Below are 13406 nucleotides of genomic sequence, written 5' to 3'. Positions count from 1 at the left end.
TAAACGAAACCTTTCTTTTGATATCGTCAGATGGCAGCACTATACCATTATACTGTCTCGAATATCATTATGTAGTCACTAAAGATACAGGAAATTTTTGTTTTCGGTATCCTGCATACAGATTTTAGTATACTACTAATGAAGTACAAGGCAAAGTGTGTTACTAGATCATTTGTGGATCCAAACTTCTGAGATAATGATTAAGAAATATCCTTTTAAAAAATGCTTTTTTAAAGGATATTTCATAATCTTTAAATTTTGCTTCAAATTTTAATTAATAATATTCATTTTGAAAGTTTAATATACATTACAAGTCAAAACGGACATAGATAGGTTTCTATTTTCAAATGATGTACCTGACATTATGACACTAGCACTTTAAGGCGTTTGCGTATTTATATATTTAAAACAGTTAAGATTTCATGACTAATTTCAGTTCCATAACTTTTTTTCTTTAAAAAAAGTTGGGGAGTTTTTTTTTTTTTTTCAGTTGATTCTAAAATTAAGCAGTCGACTTGTTATTATATTGTCAATGCTTGATAGTCTGAAAATTAGGATCTGTAAAGTGACAGATGACATTCAGTACTTTAAAGTGTAGGATATTATATACATATTGTATAATACCCTACACTTCCCAAATTAAATATAATTTGAAAATGCTGATCTCATTGTTAAAATGATACTAATGCGAATTGAGATAAGACGCACAGGACGGGATAATTGTCAGACCATTTACAGACATAATACACGGGCTTCATAGCTTAGATGCTACGGCCATAATTTCAACCACCAAATCTGTAAAAACAAAACAACGGAATTTTATCAATGATATTACAAAATATGAATGGAAGGAAGGTTTCATTGTATAAAATTTTAGCGCAATCAAACTTGGAACTTCCCATGTATCAAGTGTTTTAGGGATCCCATTATAGGGTGAATATTGATTTTCCAGAATAGTAATTAAAACTGACGATATGTTTCAGAATGAATTCTTGAAAGGTATAAATATTAGAATATAACTATATTAACATTTTGAAAAAAAAAAAATTCTAAATGGTATATTGCCTCATGTTATTTTCATTTTCGAAGACAAATTCTTCGTAGATAAATTAGCTTACTGTAAGAATATCCGAAGAAAGCAATCAGAATTATAAACACTTTACTTAAAATAAAGAAAAGGACTACAGTGATCCCTAATTATAATAATTTTATAATAATTATTATTTTATAATAATAATAATAATAATGAAATTGGCTCATATAGTTAGCCAGTTTCATTATAATGAAATGGGCTAATTACATAATTTATATTTTATTGATACAATTAAAACTTGGAAAATCAAGAAAGCAAAATAATTAAATTATTTTGAAAGTACTTTAGATTCCATTTTTATTGAGGATGAAAAATAAATAAAATAAGAAAGAAAAGCAAGAAAAAAGTAACGACAATCGAGTATTAGATAACAATAAAAGCTTAGAAGTTGGTGGTTTGCAGTAAAAATGGTAAAGTTATTTACAAAATGCCATCTTGAAATAAGCAGTTAATACCGATTTTTAAATCGATACAAAAATCTAGCTGGTAATTACATGCGAATAGCAATTTTGTCAGTTTTTATAAAGCTGATTGAAAAAAATAATAATAATAAAGATAACGTTTATAAAGTAATTTTTTTTTTTTTTTTTTTCGTAACCGTCAGTCTGGGTTTAACGAAAATAGTAACACCGAGAAAATAATTTTTAATGTGACATATAAAATCAACATGGGTGTAAATAAAAACCAAAACACCGTTAACATATTCACGGCTATCAGGAAACAACATTTGCCTCAATAAATCACACGCTTTTGCTACAGAAGCCATGCAAGTAAGTAAGCTTTTCATGGTTGAAAATTGATTTTAACATATATCCACCTCTGATCAAAACGGTATTTGCCGAGAGGTATATATTAAGAATAATCTTATATTTAGTATTTATAAATGACTTTTAACAACTTGTGTAGGTTAAGGTTGTGCAGCTTTCCGACTTTTTTTTACAGATGTTATAATATTAGCATACAATGCTGATAATACACTAGATCAGTTTCGTGATGTTAATTGGGTTCAGTTAACATCACGAAATTAACTGGGTTCAGTTTGTTGTCATTGAAGTGATCATGGCTTAGTTTATTATCATGAGTTCAGTTTAATATCATAGTTTACTAGAAACAAGTTATATTTAATTAAACACAGAAAAAAATTAAATGTATGTGTTTTGAATCCAAAACAAATACGGTAACTGAAGTGAAATAACACCAGTTAAATTGTAATATCACACAGCAGTGCAATTCGTCATCTCAAGTGTGTGTGTGAGTGAGAGAGAGAGAGAGAGAGAGAGTTAATTCTTTTTTGGAATTAATTTTTAATGGAAGTTACCGTAAACACCGTATATCAAACAAAACATTAACCTTATAGCACTAGAATAAGCAACGACTCATTTAGCATGCTGCTACAGTATAAATATAATTAAAAAGATAGTTTGAATACTTAATTCCCAAATTATACAACAGCCAAAAATAATCTTTAACAATTTATCAGAGGAAACCTGTTCCAACAGGGACTAAATTAGATGAGCTACTTAGATTGTAGTTAGTATTCACTCACTTCATAACTCAAGATAATGAAAGACCTTACACAGAGGTGCTTATGGTGATGGCGAAATTATACACTTCGGTGTCAAATATAAATACAAGGGTGTTGTTTTTGAACGTTAATCATATTGTATAGGGCAGCTAAATAATAATAATAATAATAATAATAATAATAATAATAATAATAATAATAATAATAATAATAATAATAATAAAATAATAATAATAATAATAATAATAATAATAATAATAATAATAATAATAATAATAATAATAATAATAATATTATTATTATTATTATTATTATTATTATTATTTCACTTTGATCAGACCTTTCAGATCATTCATTTGACCTCCCAAACATCAGCCTACTTCCAACACAGCAATCGAATCAATAAAAAAAATACATACATCTAACCGGTGTCATCCTCAGATAAACTCATTAAAAAGCTTCGAGGATGCAAGCAGAGACATTACATCTCAACCGAGATCAACAAAAAATAAAAATAAAAATAAAAGAATTAATTATTATTACATTGAAGTGCTGTAGTTACAGCGATTAAAAACATTAAAAAGCAAAAATTGTAAAATATATAGAACTTACTGTTATACTATAAATGCTGTTAAGAAATGTAACCTTATCCAATTGCAAACTATAAATTATCATCCATAGTAACTATTACTAACGCATTTTAGAATACAAAAAATAGAAAAAAATTGTATGAAATTCACTATATATGAAATTCATATGAAATTCACTATATATATATATATATATATATATATAATAAGTAAATATATGTAAAGATTGTTGTATATATGTAAATACTCTGTAAGATGAAAAATATATATATATTAATGTAATTTGTATGTATGTATGTATGTAATTTATCTGAGAAATAATAAAATGTAAAAAAAAATATTATTTTATTCACATAATTGATACACAGTCAAAACAAGATATCACATAAACAACAATTTGACTGGTGATACAGAACAATTCATATTCTACCCAAGAATCCAAGTCAGTCAGGTACGTCGTAAAATATGGACTGTTACAAGTAACGCTGTTTTTTGTAGGTCATATAGGGTTACTTCGTTGATGTTTAATCGCTGTAAATAGTTGGATAGCTTCTTTGAAGTTGCACCGATAACTATTGGGATGACTTTGGTGTGTTTAAGCACAGCCGGCCAACTTCGATTGCCAGATCTCGATATTTAGTAATTTTCCCCAGTTCTTTGTAGCTAATGTTGTTATCACTGGGTATACTGCGATATCGATACTCCAAACCTGTTGATGTTCGATAATTGTGATGTCAGGTCTATTGTGTTCCAAATGTCGATCAGTTTGTATTCGAAAGTCCCAGAGAATTTTTGCTGTTTGGTTTTCCAATACTGTCTCTCTATTTTATGCTGCTGCCAGTTATCAGAAGTAGGAAAGATATATTATTATTATTATTTCATGTATTGTATTTTTCATATTTCTTGTTTCTTGAATAGTTTAACTTTTAGAATTACATTTTTGCTACCATCTCATGTTCCTTATCCTAACTAGTATTACTGTTTGTTCTATGGTCGGTTATACTGAGTTGCAAGATTATAAACCATAACTGCTTCCTAGAAGGGGGAAAAAAAAAAGAAAAACGACTTACGTGTACTAAAGATCAAATAAAAGAACTAAGGAATCAGGTAGGAGGGAAAGCTCTATAATCAGCGACTAGAATCGAATCCATAGTTTTCTTTCATTGATTTAGTGTCATGGAACTTATATATATATATATATATATATATATATATATATATATATATATATATATATATATATATATATATATATATATATATATATATAAACAACTTTGAAACGTTGTTTGAGAGAGAGAGAAACGTTTCCATAACAACAATAATACGACTAGCGTAATCATAACATGTTTCTGCAATCTTCTTTTAAAGAATATCTTCAATAAATGTTTGTTTCTATTTAATTATTATTATTTCGTGACACCTCTTTTATTCGTTTGCTCTTGAATGGCTTCTAATAGCAAATAAATTAAATAATTAATTACGTAGTTTGTGCTATTGGATAACTTGAAGTCACACTATTGTAAATTTGTCCTTTCAACGTGAGGCTTTTCTGCTATTGACGATTTACGAATTTAACTCTGGCTTCTATACGCAGTACCGTCGACAGGGTGTAGCATAGAGGCAGCATGCCTAACGGCGCTGCTTAATAAGGGCACTCGTTCAGCCATATTGCGGTAGGAGCCGTCGTTACGCTAACAAGTGTGCGGAAAGAAGTTTTTCCCAGCTTAAACTGATTAAAAATTATTTGCGAACAGTAATCACCCAAGAAAGGTTGATTTAGCAACTATATCGGTAGAGGCGGACATAGATTATAATTTGAATTTAGAAGAGCTTATAAACAGTTTTATTGTACGATATCCCCGTAGAGCAAACATTTAATTAATATTATTATGTAATCGTTTTGCTTTAATGTTTCTCGTGTAATAAAAACAAAATAGCATTTGGAGATATTCTTATATTTTTGTCTTATAATCCATCAGGGGCGATATTTAATTGTTTGCCTCAGGGCACGATCTAATCTGGCGACGGCCCTGTCTATACGTAATAAACTTTTGGTTTGTTTGTTGTTGACATATATAAGAATTGTGACCCCCCCCCCCACACACACATACCTAAACGTGATAGTTATTGAAATAAACCGGATACTGTCCCAACTGAAAACACAATTGCCAGAGTGAAAGAATTTTCACTCTGGCAATTGCATCTAGAGTGCATCTTTCTTATATCTTAAATCCTTGCTAATCATACAGAGATGGCCGCGTTTTTAATGCTAATAAGTACTAAATTATTAGCATCTTGTTTCATCTGTGTATAGCCAAAGGGTATATAGAAACGCACACTGCATGCGTCAGTTCCAGACAAGAGAAGGATTAAAAAAAAAAAAAAAAAAATGGAGAAAGAATATTGCATAAATGTTACTAGAATAAATTTGTTCCCATTACTATTTGTATCTTTTATGTCTTGACATCTACGAGAGAAAACAAACCTAGGCTAGAACATCAAAGATCTATTATATTTCGTTTTTTTTTTTTTTTTTTTTTTGTAAGGTTTACGAATTCTAAAATGTTGGTCTGTACGAAATGTTTTTCAGTATATATACGTATTCAAATTTAATTATTTATTAGACTTAATTATACGACTAGAAGTGCATAATAAATATTTTTTCTACAATGCGACTAAAGATCGATTCTTTAGTGTGTTTTTTTTTTTTTTTTGGATTACTGACCCCCCCCCCTTCCTCTCACGCTCCAAAAGTTGGAACAGCTTCGCTTATACCAAATAGGGGAATAAAAGGCATTTGCTTTTTTATATTTTTTAGCATTTTTGTTTGCATTACTTATGCAGTCCTTTAACTGTTCACAGATATAATTATATTTGATTTTGATTAAATAGAAAATAAATGCCGTGATCTCTAGGTTTTTCTGGATAAGACGAGAATGTTAATCGTATTTTCGTACAGAATTGTTGTGATATTGAAAAATATTGCGAATGATGATATCCCTTGGAGGTGTCACGTAATAATAATAATAATAATATTTAAATAACTCAGCCATTCCTAGCAACCTACAGCAGCATTTATTAGATAGCTTTCAATATTTACGCGACAGTTGCTCTTCGTCTTCTACATACAGATGGCGCTAGGTGTCTCATTACGCAATGTAGTATGACACGTGATCTACTAGCTTTACGAAGAGTGGGTTTTTTCTCAGCTGCTAGTATCCTGTGCGTGTTTGAATGAGCGAGTCTGAGCGCATGTAGGACATTTAAACCGTTCTGTTGTTTACTATCAAAACATTGGATTAAATATTTGATTTATGCAACTATGGAACTAGCATAAATAATATAAAGTAAAACTGTGTATTTAGAATGATGAAAATGCAATTTTGTTGTGATGACTGGATTTGTTAAGTTCGTTTACGCCAAGTCTTGTGCAGACGATTTCTAAATGCATATAGAAAGTCAATAACAATCAATCAATGTTATATTTGGAACCAACTTGGATTTTAAGCCACTCGACTTTGAAATAAGATGTTCGAAATTCGATGTCCGATCTATGTAGGCTTCCTGCTACAGCAAATAAAGTTGCGGCCGATATGATGCCAGCATTAATGCTGTTTGGAATACTACTGATATATTCAACGAGTTGCGTTACAGGTAAGAGATTTTCGTTTCATTTGGTATAATCATAGGGTATATCTTAAATGGAAAAACTTTGTAAGCTTTAAAATAAAGAACCATCATTCTGGAAGAGAAAATACACATGAAATTAGGTTTACGGCATTGTTTCAAATTCCTATCTTCCCCCACCTCAGTTAAAAAAAGTTGATTAGAGTGAGCACAATGTTCGTCTGCTTTTATGAACGCAAAGTTTTCATCCTAAATCTTACCTGCGTGTTCGCATGCACGCTAGATGTCACTTTTCTGTCCAGTCCTGGTGATCCCTGTGTTCACTTTTTTTTCGAGCATCGCTAACAAAATATTGAATTGATTATGGATTTGATTTAGCATAACCGTTGCGGTTTGCATTTCATTTTCAGCATTTAGCATATTTTTAATTATCATTGAATTAAACACCTGTCGATTTTTTAATGATTAGATCTCACTTTTTATATTTCAAGACGAGATAAATCTACTTTGAGTCGTCTGGATTCAGTCTGCTGAACCTAAACCCTTTAGTTTTAGGTGAAGGGGACGAATGATAAATACATTTATTTTATCAATACAGTTTACTGCAATTTTTCATTAATAACATTTATTTCAGTTTATTCTATTTAAATATAATTCTGTATTTTTTATTATGAAAATTAGATTTTTTTTTTTTGGGGGGGGGGAATATATTTCTCGCGGATCTGAAGAATATGCCATATTTGCTCTTTCTTTTGCAGGTATATTCGAAATATGGGCTTGGCAATTCAATTTCTTCAGTGCAGGGAATTTTGCTGAAAAAATTAATGGGCTTCATTTATGCAAATAGTTTACAGGTTGCAAAGAAACTTCTTGTTTCACAGCAGTGTACCCATTATTATTATAATATATATCTTTTATTCTGGGAATGCAGGAACAAATTTTTGCTGTACAGGCTACATATTAAAATATATATTGGTTACAGAATGCATCAGAGATTGAAAGTTTTCCAATATAAGTTGGAAAACTTTTCAACTTATATTGGAAAGTAAGTAATAAATTAGATATTGGTGCTTGCCAACCCAGAGTAAGTTTAATCCATCTTTGCTCGTTTCATATGTGAACAGGCAGGAAAAAGTGTTAACAAAACATGAAAATCTGTACGAGAATTCTTTCGAGTGAGTACCTTGAAACTGGTTCTCAAAATTCGTTTGGTTTGTATCCCTATTTAAATAAGGAGAGAATTTCATACTTTCAGTCCATGTACCATTTGTTAAATTTCTTCTTATTTGTTTTCCACTTGTTTATGCATCTTGAGGGGGGGGAGCATAATTTTCTACTGTCATTATGTATACGTTTTTCCTTTGTCTGTTACACTCACTTCTGTGTATCCTGGAAAATGATGGGTTCATCCCCCCCCCCCTTCTGTGTAAGTATGAATGTATGTATGTGTGCATATACATATTAGTACATTGAAATTTTAAAGTTTTTGAAAGTGCTTTATAGCTTGTGAAGTTACATAACCACTGGCATGTAACTTCAATGCCTGGATGTTGTGCTTCTTGATTCAAGCACTTATTATATGTGACTAAAATAATCTTTCATGGAATTAAGACCTTCATTTCCCCATTTCACTTGATCACTACAAAGCCTTTATTCTCCAAGAAATGTGCCAAAGAAGTCCAGGTTCAGTATGTCTGAATTGATGCAAGTCAAAAGCTCCAACTTCATTCTCACCTTCCATTGCAGCACCCACAAAATTTGTACATACATATACAGGGCTCTACGAATTATGCAAACCCCTACTTGTCACACACACAAATAAATTAACCCTCTCTTTAGTTAATGATTTGTCCAACTAAGTCAATAGCAGTTTGCAAAAAAAAATATTAATAGTGCTGCATTGTAGTTGGAGAAATTACATATTTTATTAAATATTCTATTTGTTCAGTCTGCAGTTACTTGCAAACTAGCAAAATCTACTTTATATATATATATGTGCAGAAAGCTTGTTCTTAATCAAATGACAGTTGACTCATCTGGTTCCTCACCAAGGATATTGGGCACAATTTCTGTACTTCCATGCTTCCACCTCTCTCTCTCCAAGGTTGAAGCATGACCATTGTAACAGCACCTAAAGACAAAGCAAGCAACTTTCTGGCATCATTCTTCTCCCAGTCCCAGCTCTTGTATAGATGACTAAGGAACACTTCTCATTATAAAGAACAGCTCACTATGTATACCTCCTCATATGATCTTTCTGGCAGGGGGGGGGGGAAGACCATATGAGGAGAAAGACATAAGAAAAATCCTTATAGCATACATACCAACAAGTATTCTGGTCCTGATGGTATTTCTCCAGGTTTGCTGCAGAATTAACACCTGTTCTATATATCATGTGAAAGTCCAAGGCTGGTGATTATGACAAGCTTAGGAGATAGCTTGAAGCTACAGCATGGAATGAGGAGTTAGTAGAAAGGAAATAAATGCTACTTGGGAACTGACAAAGAAATACTTAACAGCATCAGTGTGTGAATGTATTCCAAAGCTGAAAAGACTGAATAAGGTAGATGTAAATTGGATGAAAGAGGGAATTAAGCATGAATTGAAGAAGGCACTTAGGAAGCAGCACAAGATGAATAATAGTAATAATCAATTGCACCAAGAGTATAAATAGCAGACCAGGAGAGGTGACCCAGTTGGTAAGGGATAGCAAAAGTGCAGTATGAGCAGAAATTAGCAAATCAGCTTAAGAAAAAGTCCTTGGGAGTTTTTTTCAATATGTGACAAGTAGAAAGAAGAATGATTGTGGTAAGATGATCATAATGGATTAGTAACTTCTGCAGAGGACATAGTTGAGGTATTCAGTGAGTATTTCATCAAGATGTTTCATCCTCAGTGTGAAATCAGAAGTTGAAGTGTAGAAAATGAAATGAGAGAAGACTTAATGGTGAGCAAGCAAGAGGTATATGAAGAGTTAAATAATCTAGATGTCAATAAGGCAGTAGGACTTGATGATATACCACCATGTGTCTTATAGGAATGTTCCAAGGAGATAGCATCAGCCTTGGCCTACCTGTTTAACAAGTCTTGCAACAGCACAACTTCTAAAGGAGTTGAAGGAAGTTAAAATTGTTTCACCTCACAAAGGTGGTGATAAAGCTAAGGCTACAAATTATTGGCCAATCTGTATATTTGGGGTTGTAGTTAAGGTACTGGAGAGGTTGATAAGGGCTAGGATACAAAAATGGGTTGATAACAGTGATATTCTTTGTGCTTGTCAGCATGGGCTTGATAAAGGGAGTTTATGTTTTACCAACTTGCTTATGTACTAAAACAAGATAATGAAGGTATTGGACAAGGGAGATACATACACCATGGTTAGATTTTGCAAAGGCTTTTGATAGATTGCCATTACAGATTGGTAACTAAACTGAAGCAGATGGGATTGGATGATAGATTAGTGAGTTGGATATGCAACTGGTTCTCAGATAGCAAGTTGTGTATGGAGGTGTAGTATCCTAGAAGAGGAAAGTCACCTGTGGTGGTGGTGTGCTGCAGGAGTCTGTTTTGGGACCATTGTTGTTTAATTTGTATATTAATGATGTTGGGATGGATTTAATTGGTGATATACAACTGTTTGCAGATGTTACAAAACTGGATAGAGTGATGAGGAATCAGTCAGATGTAGCCTTACAGGAGGACTTGAATAAATTGTATGAGTGGGCAACAGTATGGAATTGTCATTTCATTTTTGCAGAGTGTAAGATTCTGAAATTTGTTAGGCAACAATGGGATGCAAAGACACTTGGTGGGGAAATTTTGGAGAAAGTTAAGAAGACAAGAGACCTTGGAATGGTGAGGACAAGAATCTGAAGTTTAGAGATTGCATTGCACAAGTTGTGAAGTCTGATGCAAATGAGCTTCGTGTGCAGAAATAAAAAATTTTTCTGGTTCCGTTGTATAAGGCCTTGATCATGTCCCATATCAGTTATTGTGCACAGAATCGGTCCCCTGGTTTTCATGGTGATGAGGATATGCTTGAAAGGGTCCTCATATCCGACATCCCAAAGAACTGGTCTTTGGGATGTGGGATATGAGGACAGAATGAGGGAATGCAGTTTCCAAAGCCTTCCGAATAGGAGGAAGAGAGGGGATATACTTGAGACATTTAAGTTGGTAAAGGGTTGTTACCAAGTTAATGTGGAAGAAATTTTTCATAGAATGGGGAAAGGGAGTAAGAACAAGGGGACATCCCTGGATGTTCCCTTGTTCTCACATGTATAAGGAGGGTGTCTGTGGTATCTGCATTCTTTCCCAATGTATAAGGACCAAGTTCTTTGGTCCTTATACATTGGGGAAGAATGCAGATATACTGAATGAGTTTAAAGCATGGTTTATTTTGGGCTTTGTATGTAATAGTGTGCCCCTCCCAATCAATCTTTTTGATTTCATGTAGGCCTGCTTATCTAGCATCTACCTGACAGCATAGAGAGAAGTCTGTATTTAGCCCATTTCTCTCTCCCTTCAAAAAAAAGTGTTTTGACTTCTACTACTGTGTCTGTGTGAATATAATCAGTATATCTCTTGTGCTCATGAAGATACCTTAGTGCCAAAGGCAAAATATTGGCTTAATAATGTAATTACCTACATAAATTTAGTTAATTATCAGTTGTAGACATCTGTTTTATTCCACTAAAATTCAACATAAGTAATTCTTACTTTGGATGAATAGGCATGTTGATCAGGGAGAAAGCAGTTATATGGAATTATAAGATAGATGATAAAGAAATATATGTTTGCAGCAATGGTGAACTCTACCATGAGTGAGAAAGATGGAAATTTAAGATAAAATGGATGACTGGGGAAATTAAACTGGAATTGCAGATAAAACAGAGATTATGAATAAAGTATAAAGAGGAAAAAGTAGAGAGCAGTTGCATGAGGAATATATGGTTCTAGTTGGGATTAATATCATTATCATCATCATTGAATTCCTGGTATGTACTCTCATGGGTGATGTATACAGGATTATAATATTATAAGTAACTCTCATTATATGCTGGGGTTGTGTTCTCAACAATTGCTGCTTATATTGAAAACATGTAAAATGAGAGGCTTATGACATGAGATAATAGAGATTGCATTCCCAAACAAGCGAGACTCTGATCTTTCAAGATTAATTTAATCAGTAGTACACCCATTTTTCATACATATACTTTATACTTTCATACCTTACCATTATTATTATTAGCTTTGTTTTTTTCCTTCCAATTCATTTCTTGCTCTGCTCTTTAGATCCCCAACAGGGACCAACTTTTTCTTTATATCATCTGCCTGGTTCAATGCCTTGAAAAATTCCTCTAACCTCTTTCTTAGCGGAACTTTCTGTGGGCACAAATAAGTCTAATTATTCAGTTTCCCATTCTGATATTTGCTGACATCACTCTACTTGATGTTGCCTGCCATTCAAGAAGATTATCTTTGTATTTAGAATTAATACTATAGTTACCCCTTATTTTAAGTGATCATTACTGCCTGAGTCAGTGGCACACTCAGGATTTAATCTTGGGGGGGCGGGAGTTGAGTAGATGATTTGAGAACACACACTACACATCGTATATGACCTATGACTGAGCGAGCATCTGCAATGATTGCTAATTCATAAGTAGTATAGAAATAGAAGACACAACATAAATAAAAAATGAATTTTAATTAGGAAAAGATTTTTTGAAAATTTTCTAGTGTTTTTGTTTCCTTTTTCTTTTTTTTTTTGGGGGGGGGAGGCCCCCCCTTGGCCTGAGTATAGCATCTTGTATTTGTTGTTTAGAAGAATCGTGCCTGTGTTTGTCTTTTGTTTTGTAATTTGCCAATCTGATACTTATCCAATTCTTTTGCTAGATCCATCTCTTTTCCCATTTCATTGGTGATTCAGAAGCTATGGTGGGCTCTCCACATTGCTTAAAAAGATATGTGGAGGTTTCCTTTCAGTTATCCAGCCTTGATCTTTAAGACCCGATTAAGACTTGTGATTGAGACTTATATTGAAGGTGCCAATCTTGAGCTCTGCTGAATGTTGAGTTGGGATTTGTTCCAGTAGCTGATGTTTTGCTGTTCACTCAGATTTCCTGATGAAAATATCTGGTTATGCCTCAGCTGCCATGAAATTCTGTCATGATGTACCATTTGTGTTATGTTAATTTTAGCCAATAAGGATACAATTTTGTTTGCCAAATCCCAAATTGCCAGTTCCCCCATCCTTGTTCTACATCTACTGTAAAGCTTTATAATGAATAAGCATGAGCTGACTAAATTAGCCCATCTTTGTTTGGCTTCAGACTTAATGCCTGCTGGACTGGATACTAGGTCAGAAGCTATGGTGGGTTCTCCACATTGCTTAAAAAGATATGTGGAGGTTTCCTTTCAGTTATCCAGCTTTGATCTTTAAGACCCTAAGATTTTGGTAAAATTTAAGCACATATGCAGAATTGGACAGATGATATTATCTATGAAGGTCAGAATAGATTTGTTGAAGAACAATCTTGTTTTAGTAATTTAGTTGTCTCCAAGT

General features: G+C 32.7%; 1 protein-coding gene across 2 annotated transcripts in view; it reads left to right on the top strand.

Annotated features, from left to right (window-relative positions):
* Window positions 1–6414: 6414 nt before the first annotated feature.
* The window catches only part of LOC150105032 (TGF-beta receptor type-1-like), a 458896-nt gene continuing 451904 nt past the window's right edge, over window positions 6415–13406 (top strand). Inside the window, exon 1 of one of the 2 annotated variants that reach the window (XM_090395458.1) lies at window positions 6415–6865. In XM_090395458.1, coding sequence (XP_090251584.1) covers window positions 6754–6865 — 112 coding nt within the window. In that variant the 5' untranslated portion in view covers window positions 6415–6753. The remainder of the gene's footprint in view (window positions 6866–13406) is intronic. The other variant, XM_090395460.1, reaches the window with a different exon arrangement.

The sequence above is a fragment of the Typopeltis vanoorti genome, chromosome 7 (genome assembly GCF_054136105.1).
Source record: "Typopeltis vanoorti isolate ZY-2024b chromosome 7, IOZ_Tvanoo_1.0, whole genome shotgun sequence".
Taxonomy (NCBI): domain Eukaryota; kingdom Metazoa; phylum Arthropoda; class Arachnida; order Uropygi; family Thelyphonidae; genus Typopeltis; species Typopeltis vanoorti.
This window is presented reverse-complemented; position numbering and strand designations above follow the sequence as displayed.